Below are 11,635 nucleotides of genomic sequence, written 5' to 3'. Positions count from 1 at the left end.
CAATTCAGCTGCGGATAGCTTGGCAGTGCCCTCTGCCAAACATGGCAAGCTTTTCAGGTCGCTGCTTGTGGCATAGAAGCGTGACATTCGGCACGTCACATCCACGCCGCCGGCCAGGATGCCGCCAATCTGCCTATGCACAGTTGTTATTGCTGTATTCGTAGTGCTATACGTTGGCTGAAAGATTATTAAACGGACTAGTTTCGTACCCTAGAGGTCCCTATCGGTTGAGAGCATGTGAAGAGTCAGGAGATTGAGCATGGCATATCCGTTGTAAGAGCGTAAGGACACCAGGAATACGGCCTCCAGAGGCATGCTCTGAGTTACGGAAAGACAGGACAGTAGACTCGATGGAAGTCATTCTACCAACACGTCTAGATCAACATGTAGCGAACGCCACTTGACATCGAGCCTCGATGCACTCTTGTTTAGAGCGGGATAGCGCGATGTTCCTGCTTCGATGCGGTACGACAGGACCCTATGGAGTCACTGAAACATGCCGGCTCAGGCTCGCCGTACAGGAAGGCTTGAACACCGACGTGGCTTGCAAGTCCCTCTGTAAGAGGAGGAAGAGAAGAGACTTTGGGAGCCTGTTTCCATGTGCTCCGCCATGAGATCCAGACCCACAGCATCCTTCGAAGGACTTGCCCAAGATTTGACGCTGGACGAGCCATCTCGAAATCAAATTCAGCACAGCAAGACGATATTAAAAGTTCTTGGGCTTTGTGATTGCGTGCTGCGACCTTTTTTGGCCAAGGCGCTTCCGGCATTAGATTCTTCCGACCAACATGGCAATGTATGGGAACTTGATCCATCCACCTGCGCATTGGGGTCCCCCTATAACGGGAACTTTCGCGCCTTTGCTAAGGGTGGGTAATGCTGAGAAGCAGAGTTTCATTTGTGATGCCTCATTCGGATCGGCTCAGGTATTGACAAACAACCTACAGCTTCGACTCCGTCCCCAAAATCTCATTCTTCCGACTCCGAGACTGATGTGGCGGGTTTATGGGTTTGTAAATTCACGCCTTTCTTGACAGCTCTGCTGAGAAGTTCCATCACGAGCTTATAGGGCCAAATATGACCTGCAGTATAAGAATAGCAACTCTTAACTCCCTTGACCCCAGAAATCTGGTCATCGTCAGCCGGAAGCAAATTCCCAGCAGTCATGTTTTGTAAATATCACAAACCTTTTCAGCTTTTTCGCCTTGGGTGTACTGAATATCAGCAAGATCCGCGACACCTATCGTAGAAAGTTCATCGAAAGCTTCTTTCGTCGCTTTAGAATGTTCGTCATCGAGATACACGTCCAAAGCTCTGGTTAGCACGAAATCACAATCGATTTTCTCTTTCGTGACAAGTTCATTGACTGCTAGGACATTTCTTGCTTCGAATTTCGCGAATGAGGCGGCTTGCTCTGCTCCGTATTTGTGGGTGTATTTAAGGATGTTGTAGTAGACGTCAGGTTTGACTTGTCCTCCTATTGCATACCATTAGCAACTTTCTCAACAGCTGACTATGACCCGAAATTTCACCATTGCGCCCTGAAGCTCCAGAACAAGCTTGTCTGGCTTCGAGTAATACGATCTGGGGAGCCGTGCCGCCCTGCTTGAGTAGATGATGGATCGTCGAGACCCCAGCGTACCCTGCACCAATGACTACGATATCGCATTCAGCTGGTAGCTCTTCTGTCGATCTGAAACTGTCGAGTTCGTGCAATTCTGTGCGCCAGAATGGAGTGGTCGCCCCAGAAACAGGAAGTTGACAGGGCGGTGTTCGATGTGGCATTGTGGTTCCGTGTTCGCCAAACTACCGGTAGATTCATCAAGAACAAAGACTTGGCATTTCAATATCGAGAGGCTTCGTTGCATTCTCGGCTTCGCCTACGCATGCTTATCGATATAGATTGATCGCTACCACATCCAGATACATGCTTGCAACGTCCATCGGCCCGGGCCTCGGGCAAGACGGCCAACTCTGATGGAACTACCACTACCATGTTAGTCTTCACTCCTGTTGTGGAACGATCACCTGATCGTCTCTGAAACTCTGCTCAGATCGACAGCAAAAATCGGAAACATGATGGGTAGTGAAAAGAGGAAACACATAGTCTTCGACATTGTCGGTACCTGCGTCAGCTACGATGCTTTTTTCGATGCTCTAGAGGAACGACTCGGCAACAAACTAAGAAGTCATAGTATTCCACCACGTCTCCTAGGCATGCTATGGCTCGCCGACACCGAACGAGAATGCATGTTCCTCAGAGCATCGGGACGTTCTGGGAGGTTTATGGAGCTTTTGAAGCCTTTCATTTATCGATTTCTGGCCATGTCCGGCATAGAATCTCCTAAAGCCTTCTGCTCCGATGAAGATGCAGAATACATTGCAAGCAGCTATGGGAGACTTAGAGCGAGGAATGGTGTGCATGAATGCATGCAAAAGTTGAGGCAAGCTGGCTTTGAAGTCTGGGCATGTACATCCGGAGATCGGGTGAGGGTGCAGAAATATTTGGAGGAGGGTGGCATTGAGATACCCAATGATCGCTTCGTTCCATGCGAGGAGATCCGTGGTGGTGCAGTGACGAAGCCCCAGCTGGGAGTGTATGAGTTCATGTTATCGAAGTTCCCGGATGCGGATGAGAAATGGTTTGCGGCTTGTCATATGTGGGATACCACAGCGGCGCGGAAGTGTGGGTACGTGTCTCGAATATGCGTGCTGACAACTATCGTGCTGACCTCGCAATAGGTTCAAGGCGGCTTGGTGTTCCGCATGGGAGAAGGAAGCGGTGACTGAAGCTTTCGGTGAAGTCGAAGTCATGGCTGAAAACCTGGTCACGATGGCCGAAAAGATAATTACAGCTTCCGCGGGATAGTGCAGATACAATTGGCAGGAACTCGATTCCAGAGGATGTCTTTGATCAACGACCCAAGAGCATCAGATGGCTTATTATAGCAATCCCTATTGTCTGTAGATTTTGTTGCACAGCCGTGAAGAAATTGTCAACAACTCGGTGTGTGTCTCAAATGCGCCTTGTCCAGCTCACATCATCGCACAACAGGAATTCTTCTCTTTCCGTCGGCCCTGGGGATCTGGGAGCGGTGCAGGCATCGGGTCATGGTCGTATACAATCACGTCAAGTGAGTTGACCGGTCCTCCAACCAGCACACTTTTCTGCTCGATAATGCTGACCAGTCCTTCCAGGGTCTCTGGCCCAGGCCCGAGAATTTCATCTTGTAGCTGCAATGTTCGTGTAGGCGAAGTTGAGCACGTGTCCAGATGAGCTTGGATCGTGCTCTTCAAGTTATCGAGTTCTCCAATTGTGATCGTTTTCCAGGGAGCGCTCTTCGTCGCAGCGTTATGGCGTATATTCAGCTGCACGGCGGACTCGTCTCCCGGGGGTGGAGGCAAGGCGAATGAAATGTCGTGCACATTCATGATTGCTGCTGTTCTCTTCTAATGGACGTGGCTCTATCGTTCAGGCCAGTGGGGACCGATGTTTTATGTGCGGACAGTAGTGGCTGGCTCTCCGTAGTGAAGGCTGGAGTGGATCATGATTGCGTCCTTCGCCTTTGATGCACCGGAAGGGCAAACAGATAGCATATGATTTATGATAGCAAGCCGTCCATTGCAGGGTGTCACGCTCTTTAATTGAAGATCTTCCTTCGTCACTCTGCAGTAGTCTCCATAGTTTGCAGTGTTCCGCCGTCTGCTCGATGGACCGTGATCTTTCTGATCTCGTTGCCGACAAGCAGAGCATCAATGGTGAGATGACAACACTCGGGTGTTGATGTGAGGCAACGTGGACGTCGTGTTGGTGCAAGCTGCATTAAGGCTGGCTAGCAATGGCGTAGGCTGGCAAGTGGAGGTTACATTTCTCTCGTGATTTTAGACGTCTCGAGAGCATTGCGAGCTTCACAGTTGCCAACGCGACGGGAATATGATTCGCTCGGACAGATCCGCCGCTAGCTCGGGGACCTCGGGGGACAATGAGCTGTCTTGGAAAATTATATTTCTGATTGCTTAGTCACCGGAACACTAATATACAAATCACACTATCTCCAACTCCTCTTACGACTCGAAAGTACATATATGACCCACAATATGCTTATGCGTCTTCATCCTGCTCTGTATAACACTGCGGCTTGCAAGCGTGGCGACTGAAATATGATTCGCTCGGAAAGATCCGCCGCTAGCTCGGGGACCTCGGGGGACAATCACTGTCGATGATGAGAAGCCTTACTTGATTTTATGTTTCAGATTGCTTAGTCACCACAAGACGAACAGACGAACAGCCTTTCACGGTTTCACCACCACCCACCGTACCCATGAGCCAGCCACTTGCACTATGACATGTCCCCACAACCCTCCAAAGCAAGCATCTGTGCGATTCTAGGCATTTAACCGCAGCTCTTCTCCCGCCGTCGTCTTCGACACATTCTGATTCTCTTCGCCCATCTCCTGATTGGATGAGGCACAGTCATCAACGCCGTAAAACCATGTTCTCGAAGCCCGGAAGCGTCCATCGAGGTAATGCACGCGGCTGACCGCTTTCACGCCGCTCGCGGCCGGCATTATACTCTGTCCGTCTGGTTCCGACTTCTGTTCGAACCGATATTGGTAGAGAGATCCATGTGGAAAACATCGTAGAAGGCCTCGAAGGTCTTCCCCTCACACTCTAGATCCTGCTCGCGCCGAGCACATCTCCGGTTTTGTGGAGTTACACGCGAGCGAGCGTTGTTTGCCTCCAATTCAGCTGCGGATGGTACAATGAGAGAAGTGGCTGAAAATCGCGGATGGGACAGCAACACCCCAGGAAAGTCAATCGACGCCGGCTGCAAATGCCATCCAAACTAGGACAACACAGTACAACGACAGAAGCACACAAGAGGCCGTAAGCTTGCAAGTAAGTCCTCACGCTGTACCATTTCGAACTCGACTCTCCTTCAATCAATATGAATCTCCTACTACTCTCAATCGCGCTTTTGGCGAGCCTTGCCTCGGCTGAGACCAGTGATCTAAATATACTCTGCATCAGCGAGTCTCAGCCCAATCCAATCCGAAATACGTACCCAAACGAGGTTACAGGCACAATCAACGGCACCACAGCAATAGTGCCGATACCATACAGCGTCGCTAGAAGCGTCATACCTTCCCAGTATGGCATCCTAACCAAGGCCTACGAAGAGCTGATTCCAGGATTCCCAAAGAACATGTACCCAGCAGTCTTCCAAGGACTTCTAGATCACGATGTCGGAATGGGCGCTTTGATCAGGATCCCAGACTTTCAGCGAGCGGCATTGAAATATCCATTTGTAGACCGGATCAATGACGGTTACTCGAGCTTTGTGTATTCGGCGCCTCAGCTCATCACCGCTACAAACGCCATTGCGCTCGCCGGCAGTGTCATGTATGGAGAGACATATCCGGGAAATTTCGATCCTAATTGCAATGCCTATGCAAGCGATGGAAGCAAGGACAAGACATACTTGACAGTCTATAAAGCCCCTGGAACCAGAGCGCTTGGATCAAGCCCGAAATTCGACACGCACTTCCAGACCGTGTCCAAGATTCCCTACTCACAGCATGTGTATGTAACTCCCTGTGTTCTCTCATACGCAATTTTTGTCTAATACCAATCCAGATTCGTCAATATCACGAACCAGCCGAGCTTCGGCTCCAAAGGCAGCGCTTGCGACAACTACATAAGTCTTTTCAACACTAGTGTCACGCAAGGCAAATTTGCGCCTGTACCGGTTAAAGGCACAGTCAAACTCGTACCGCCATACTATCCGCAATCTGCGACTTTGAACGCTTGGGGATACAGGATGGACAATTCCTTCATCGAGCGAAACAATGTACCGTGCGAGAATCTCAAGGGCTACAGCGGGACTGGACCTGGAGACAGATAGGTAGTGCCATTACAAAATCTTACTCAGATTCTCGCACATGCGATTCTCAATTTCGAGAATTTTTCATCTTCAATTGTAGGGGTTCGAAAGATCCTCAGGGGGTGGTTGGTCAGGCAATCATTCTCAATTTCAGGCATCAGGATTTCGGTGATAAGGTATGTCTTCTCTTGATAGCAACCCGCCCAGCAGTTTCTCAGCCCGAAAAAAAGTCTGACTTTAATTCTAGAGACACGACAGAAACATCTCTTATGCTATCAAGAATGGACGCGTTCTACCTAAAAAATGCCCCGCTATATCGAGATCTAGTCACCACCTTCCATCCAACAACTCCAGCAGCACATTTCAACCGACACACCGCAAAAGCCACAATTACTTCCCAGACCCCTGCATCGACGACAAATTCTGATTCATAGGTTTCAACAGTCGTAAGAATTCGACCAATGCTAGAGGAAGAGCTCGCCACAGGATTCCCCTCCGCGATTTTTCCACGACTGTTGGAAGACGAGGCACGAATTTTAGATGTTCATGATTTGTACCATCACCCTACTAGGCGACCGTTTTTGAAGGTAGGTATGCTGAGAAGCCGGGGCATGTGAGTGATAGCGATCGATGTGACTGACTTGAATGTCTAGTCTTATAAATACGAGGTCGACAGAGCGTTTGGATCGGCGTCTAGCACCGAATAGATATATACACTGAAGTCGTTGCACCATTGGTCAAATTTGCCGAACATGGCGGGATCGGGACACTTTTTGCTTATGGCCAGACTGGTTCGGGAAAGACGTATACGATCAGTCAGATTCAGGAACTCGTGGCGAAAACTTTGCTCGACAAAAAGATGCAAGAAGTTCGAATTACGATTTTCGATTTGGCGGGGAATATCGCGTATGATCTTCTGAACGCACAGAAGAGATTTTCTATTTTGGAGGATGAATTTGGAAATACGGTTCTGGCTGGTGGGACGGAACATACGGTGTCTTCGAAAGAGGAAATGTTGGCTCTACTCGCAGAAGCAGCAGTATACCGTCGCACAGCATCAACGCTCAAAAGTGATGCTTCATCCCGATCTCACAGTATCTTCCGCGTTCGCATCCCATAATCCGGGGGCATTCTTTATCTCATCGACCTCGCTGGTTCGGAAGCCGCTAGAGATATTGCAGAACATGGTGCGGAACGCATGCGGGAGACGAAAGAGATTAATGTGAGCTTGTCGGCTTTGAAGGATTGTATCCGGGGAAAAGCTGAGGGCAAGGCTTTCATTCCTGTGAGAAGGAGTATGTTGACGAAAGTCCTGAAGCATGTGTTTGAGTCGCAGGGAGAGAGGGAGTGTGAGACTGCGGTGATTGCTTGCGTGAATCCTTGTTTGGCGGATGTTGGGGCTAGTCGGAATGCTTTGAGGTATCATGAGTGCCGAAGAGAGAGAAACGAGTGCAACTTAGTGCTGAGTTTCAGGATGAACGGCCTTCACTCTATGAAAGTTTGTCGTGTCCCGGCTATCTACCGGGCTGCTTAAGAGAAGGTCGATCATTGGACCATACGTGCATCGCGATGATGCCACTGACTTTGGTTGAGTTGGTGGCATCGCTCTTCGACAGGGGCGCTTCACAGCGTTCCGCTAGAGGCGGAGGTAGCTGTTACCCTATGAAAAATCGATTGAGCAGAGCTATTCTTGTTCGTGAAGCGCGTGGCGGCAGCCAAGAATGATACCGCATCCTGCTCTGGAATGTCATCCTATCGGCGGCCATGCTCGCCTAGCCTCAGATATCTCAATCAGAGCATTGTTGCCTTCTTTGGCCTTGCTGCGCATAGCTTTATAGAACTCCCCAATCCAAAGTTCTTGTAGATCAGGACATCCCGTGAAGACCAGATCTGCCACAAAATGAATGGCTTTCAGTCGTTCTTCTGGTATGTCTTTGCCCAGTGGACCAACTCGACTGTGCCCATTATAAGCTCCCCCGCCATATGGGACGCTGAAACCAACTCTCAGATTGGCCACACTGGCAAGCACAAGTGTCTTCATTTTTGAGAAACGTGCCAGAACAGGCACCATGTCTTCAATACTCTCCCGATAGTGGAGAGCGCCTCTTGCCATCGCCAATGTGCGCAGATTCGGCATAATTTTCAAGATGGGTCTCAGAAGCTCAGTGTCCCAGTGAGCGGCTATTTCGAAATGTTGCAGATGTACTAGGATGTGGCTGCTGTCCTCAATGATCGTTCCAAGTAGCACTTTACCAGTGGGCCCAAGCCGAAGGGTAGTCAGGTTCGGACAACAATTGATAATCCAATGGCTGCCGTTCGGGAGATGCAAGGACTCCACACTTGGCAATTGAAGATTGTTGCCCATAAATATCTTCTTAAATCTGGCGCTGGTATTTTGACATTCGGGCACGCTGAATGTGAGCCGTTCGAGTCTCCTGAGATTGATGAAAATTTCAGCGATTCTTGCGGGGAGACGGCAGTCTCTGCCGGTTGGTGAGTTTTCGGGGAATAGCTCGAAGTGCAGACGCTTTGTATATGCTCGGGTATAGGGACATAGTCCAAGAGGACCTATTGAGTCACCGACTCGGACTAGATCCCACCCGTGGGGCCCGATCTTGATGCCATAGAATAAGCGGGATGCCGCAATCCGTCGCAGTCGTCGACACGTCATTGAAAATGCCTGGAGGAGAGTGGGCTTGCCGTTCTCTGTGAATCGAGACGGTGGATCCGATCTTGACAGCTGAACGACTGCTTCGCACACCTCTGCAAGGACATCGTCATTCAAGTCGAGAAACGATAGCGATTGTTGCGTTTCGTCCATAGCTCGTCAAGACTAAAATGTCTGAGGCAGTACGATGAGGTGTCTCGACTAGATTCAAATGGGGTTCGATTTGATCATGCCCCAGAGAGTAAAATTATGATTCGCGGTTGTGGACGTCGCTGTTGAAGCATGATCTATCCTGGTTGAAGAGTACCACGAAGGTGAACCTGGCTGCTGCTTCAGTATTTACTTAACTTGTTGGCTGACTTTTTGTGTCCTCGAGGCATCAGCAAATGAGTCTGCGGCAGTTGTGATGAGACGCGTACTGCTGAGACGCTCTCGGTAATTCAGGTGACGAGGAAAACAGCATGCCTGATACAGTGGAGTGAGGGAGGGAGGCTGCCTGGAGCGAAGAGTGGTGAGGTCAGCCTCGAGTCTTGGCATTCCCGCGGCGAGACTTGGAAGCTACAGTAGAGCGCCTGAACACCGTCGACCACCGACCATATTGTGGTCGCATCTCGCAAGATGCCGCCCAGAGTCATGTCCGTCCCGCGAGGGACTCTCTCATCACATGCGAAAGTGCTAAGGCAGCGGCAACTGGCATCAACCTCGGTCCCCGCGCTCACGAAAGACAATGCTCCTTTATGGCGAGGCCGCATGGAGCCTCAGACCAAGATCGGCCAGTCTGTCACAGGCGCGATGGAATGGCAGACATCAATGTACACATTCAACAAGCAGGGCATAAAGTCAATAGCGTCGGCGACAGCCAATTTGGAAAAGCTCATCGCAAACTACATTACCGCGAAGAGAGTCGATAATACTGGCAAAGACATACGACGAATACGAACGGCCCTAGCATTGAGACGGAAAGGTTCAGCCAAAGTCTATGTGTCCAAGCCGAAGATCAAAGACTACGGTGACTGGGTGCAAGTGAGGGCCTTTTTATGGGATTGCGGTGCGGCGGAGAAAGAGGCAGAGGAAGCTAGAGCCAGATTCAGGGCAAGACCAGGTCAAACCAAAGATGGAGAGAATCAGACATCGGGAAAGAATGGGGAAAGGCAGGTAGATCTGCTTTTGGACCCAGAAATCAAGGCGCCTCTCACAAGTCTTATCGAACGAATTTACGGCAAGCGTGTGGACTTGCAGCTGGTAGAAATCAAGCGGCCACACCTGGATGCAGACATATTATCCCAATTTGTGGCACAGCGACTGAAAGACCGACGATTCACTCCTCGACGCGTCATTAGAGACGCAACGTGGAGAGTCGCGCTTCCCACAGCGCAACAAGTTGAAGAGATCAACAATGCGAAGTTCACGCGGCAGCCTACGCGCTTCAATTGGACCGACTTCACGATGCAGAACGCTGCAAAGCACAATGCAACATCAATACTTGAAAGTCTGCGCTTGAGCCAAGTCAGCAGTATTCAGATTGAAGCGGCCGGTCGTTTAACCAAGCGTCTGACGGCCAACAGATCGGCGAAGAAGATGGCGAGAAGAGGTGCGAACAGTAAGAAGCCAGGTTACATGCTGAGAGGGTTCCAGAAGGCACATACACACTATGCCTTTGCCAGCGGAAAGAGAAGAGTTGGACAGTTCGGCATCAAGGTCAATGTGGGCCATACGTAAGCCGCGGGCACAGCACTGAAGATAATGGGACCACAGCTTCGCCCAGTATGGGAATATAGCATTTCTCATGTATGAACACCAATATATTGAGGTGAAACTCGCGTCAGGCAAAAACAGCCTGCTGATGAATGCGTGCTGCTACGATCTTCTCCGTTCAGTGCTCAGTAGTCTGGATCGCGTTCTATGCATCACGTGGCAGGCCGTAAGCCCCCAAAGTTACCATCGCGCTCGGAGGAGAGAATCATTGAGCCTGTCTATCTCCATACATACACTGTGATCAACCCTGACATTCTGACCTCACATTCCTCACCCTCATCCCAAGCCCATCTAAAAAGCAAGCTGAGCAGCCCTCCCAGTCAAACCCGCAAGAACCAGCGAACTCGTAGCAAACAGCTGAAAACGAGTCATAATCCTATTAACCAAGCTCTGAAACAAACTATGCACAATCCTGACCCCGACATATCCCCAAGCCGCATACTCAGTATACGGGTGATTGTCTCCCAGCAGAGTCAAAGAAAGCGCAACCGCGTAAAAGACTTGTGGCTGTTCGTGCAAATGGTTGAAATTGTCGGCGATGTTCTTGATCGATTGCGGGATTTTGGTTTGCATGTCCTGGCTGCATTGCGTGGGATCGTCGACGTTGACGTTGTATTTTGTTATCGCTGGGATGCGGGTTGCGTACATCCAGGCTTCCATGAAGAATGTCCAGCCTGCGAGGGCTACGACGGGCTAGATTGGGGTATGGAATTAGTGATGATGGATAGGGGTTGGGTTCTTGGGCTGGGTTGGTTTGCTTACCTTGACGAGTGGGAGGCGGAGACCGAGTTGGGTAGCCATGATGTCTGATTCCTTGCTGTTGATGTCTTGGAGGGACTGTTGGCTGATTTTGAAGCCGTTTTGGTATTGTACACTGGTATACACAAGCTTGTTGAAAGAGGTGAGGTCAAGGTGGGAGGGAGGGAGCTCCACTTCCTCGGTAATAATGAACCTTGTTCATTGCCTGCCACGTCCAAACTCTCCGGGGCAGCACTCCGGAAGTATCATATTATCATTCTTCGTGAGAATAATAGGCACCTTGCGCAGTAGGTTTAGAAGGGCAGTTGCGCTCCGTGCACGCGGCAGTAGCACCCCTTAGCGCCTCAATATGTGAATAGGCTCCGTATAGTTATCCGTACGTAAAGGATTAAGTAAATAAAAGCATAGGTAACTATACGAGCTCGTACAGTTAACCGTGCACCCTTATATAAAGGAAAATACGCTAATTAGACCCTGCGCTAGGCCGTTAGTAGTTAAGTAAAGGAGTGTGCTAAATCCTTAGCTAAATCGCTTAAACCCTATCTCCGCCTTCTATTAAATTTAGTTT

At 49.9% G+C, this 11,635-nt stretch overlaps 8 protein-coding genes across 8 annotated transcripts; 4 read left to right on the top strand and 4 right to left on the bottom strand.

Annotated features, from left to right (window-relative positions):
• Positions 1–969: 969 nt before the first annotated feature.
• Positions 970–1,785, bottom strand: MYCFIDRAFT_34106 (uncharacterized protein; the record flags this gene model as incomplete). The annotated part of the gene is made up of 3 exons (XM_007931423.1): positions 970–1,128; positions 1,188–1,477; positions 1,533–1,785. 3 exons carry the CDS (start codon positions 1,783–1,785, stop codon positions 970–972), a joined length of 702 nt encoding a protein of 233 aa, XP_007929614.1.
• Positions 1,786–2,079: 294 nt separating this feature from the next.
• MYCFIDRAFT_34313 (uncharacterized protein) lies at positions 2,080–2,869 on the top strand (the record flags this gene model as incomplete). The annotated part of the gene is made up of 2 exons (XM_007931430.1): positions 2,080–2,690; positions 2,743–2,869. 2 exons carry the CDS (start codon positions 2,080–2,082, stop codon positions 2,867–2,869), a joined length of 738 nt encoding a protein of 245 aa, XP_007929621.1.
• A 45-nt stretch (positions 2,870–2,914) lies between these two features.
• On the bottom strand, positions 2,915–4,922 carry MYCFIDRAFT_177886 (uncharacterized protein; the record flags this gene model as incomplete). Its single annotated transcript, XM_007931833.1, has 16 exons — positions 2,915–2,939; positions 2,981–3,026; positions 3,054–3,386; positions 3,427–3,463; positions 3,489–3,535; positions 3,576–3,637; positions 3,667–3,829; positions 3,868–4,009; positions 4,049–4,101; positions 4,134–4,186; positions 4,216–4,236; positions 4,268–4,290; positions 4,316–4,361; positions 4,400–4,664; positions 4,697–4,829; positions 4,860–4,922. 16 exons carry the CDS (start codon positions 4,920–4,922, stop codon positions 2,915–2,917), a joined length of 1,512 nt encoding a protein of 503 aa, XP_007930024.1.
• A 33-nt stretch (positions 4,923–4,955) lies between these two features.
• Positions 4,956–5,891, top strand: MYCFIDRAFT_100513 (uncharacterized protein; the record flags this gene model as incomplete). Its single annotated transcript, XM_007931832.1, has 2 exons — positions 4,956–5,584; positions 5,639–5,891. Coding segments are annotated over 2 exons (882 nt in total), but the record flags the coding sequence as incomplete, so codon positions are not given.
• A 455-nt stretch (positions 5,892–6,346) lies between these two features.
• Positions 6,347–7,610, top strand: MYCFIDRAFT_177884 (uncharacterized protein; the record flags this gene model as incomplete). Its single annotated transcript, XM_007931831.1, has 10 exons — positions 6,347–6,438; positions 6,477–6,498; positions 6,539–6,553; positions 6,583–6,879; positions 6,917–7,072; positions 7,102–7,313; positions 7,346–7,383; positions 7,421–7,444; positions 7,479–7,515; positions 7,565–7,610. The coding sequence occupies 10 exons, from the start codon at positions 6,347–6,349 to the stop codon at positions 7,608–7,610; spliced, it is 939 nt and encodes a 312-aa protein (XP_007930022.1).
• A 22-nt stretch (positions 7,611–7,632) lies between these two features.
• On the bottom strand, positions 7,633–8,706 carry MYCFIDRAFT_177883 (uncharacterized protein; the record flags this gene model as incomplete). The annotated part of the gene is made up of 1 exon (XM_007931830.1): positions 7,633–8,706. One exon carries the CDS (start codon positions 8,704–8,706, stop codon positions 7,633–7,635), a length of 1,074 nt encoding a protein of 357 aa, XP_007930021.1.
• A 513-nt stretch (positions 8,707–9,219) lies between these two features.
• Positions 9,220–10,399, top strand: MYCFIDRAFT_212177 (uncharacterized protein). The gene has a single exon (XM_007931829.1). It carries the CDS (start codon positions 9,304–9,306, stop codon positions 10,270–10,272), a length of 969 nt encoding a protein of 322 aa, XP_007930020.1. The 5' UTR covers positions 9,220–9,303; the 3' UTR covers positions 10,273–10,399.
• A 100-nt stretch (positions 10,400–10,499) lies between these two features.
• MYCFIDRAFT_70724 (uncharacterized protein) lies at positions 10,500–11,174 on the bottom strand. Its single transcript, XM_007931607.1, has 2 exons — positions 11,071–11,174; positions 10,500–11,001 (listed from the first exon to the last, which is right to left on the bottom strand). Exons 1-2 carry the CDS (start codon positions 11,107–11,109, stop codon positions 10,600–10,602), a joined length of 441 nt encoding a protein of 146 aa, XP_007929798.1. The 5' UTR covers positions 11,110–11,174; the 3' UTR covers positions 10,500–10,599.
• Between the last annotated feature and the right edge of the window lie 461 nt (positions 11,175–11,635).

This window comes from Pseudocercospora fijiensis (genome assembly GCF_000340215.1).
Source record: "Pseudocercospora fijiensis CIRAD86 unplaced genomic scaffold MYCFIscaffold_8, whole genome shotgun sequence".
NCBI classification, from domain to species: domain Eukaryota; kingdom Fungi; phylum Ascomycota; class Dothideomycetes; order Mycosphaerellales; family Mycosphaerellaceae; genus Pseudocercospora; species Pseudocercospora fijiensis.
Note: the sequence above shows the minus strand (reverse complement) of the source record. Positions and strands in the feature narration are given on the sequence as shown.

What these genes read in the sequence shown, in the direction of transcription:
- MYCFIDRAFT_212177 (XM_007931829.1), top strand. Translation starts at nt 9,304, where the DNA reads ATGGAGCCTCAGACCAAGATCGGCCAGTCTGTCACAGGCGCGATGGAA.
- MYCFIDRAFT_70724 (XM_007931607.1), bottom strand. Translation starts at nt 11,109, where the DNA reads ATGGCTACCCAACTCGGTCTCCGCCTCCCACTCGTCAAG. An exon ending in TCCGCCTCCCACTCGTCAAG is followed by an intron (nt 11,002 to 11,070) that starts GTAAGCAAACCA and finishes ACCCCAATCTAG; the next exon opens with CCCGTCGTAGCCCTCGCAGG.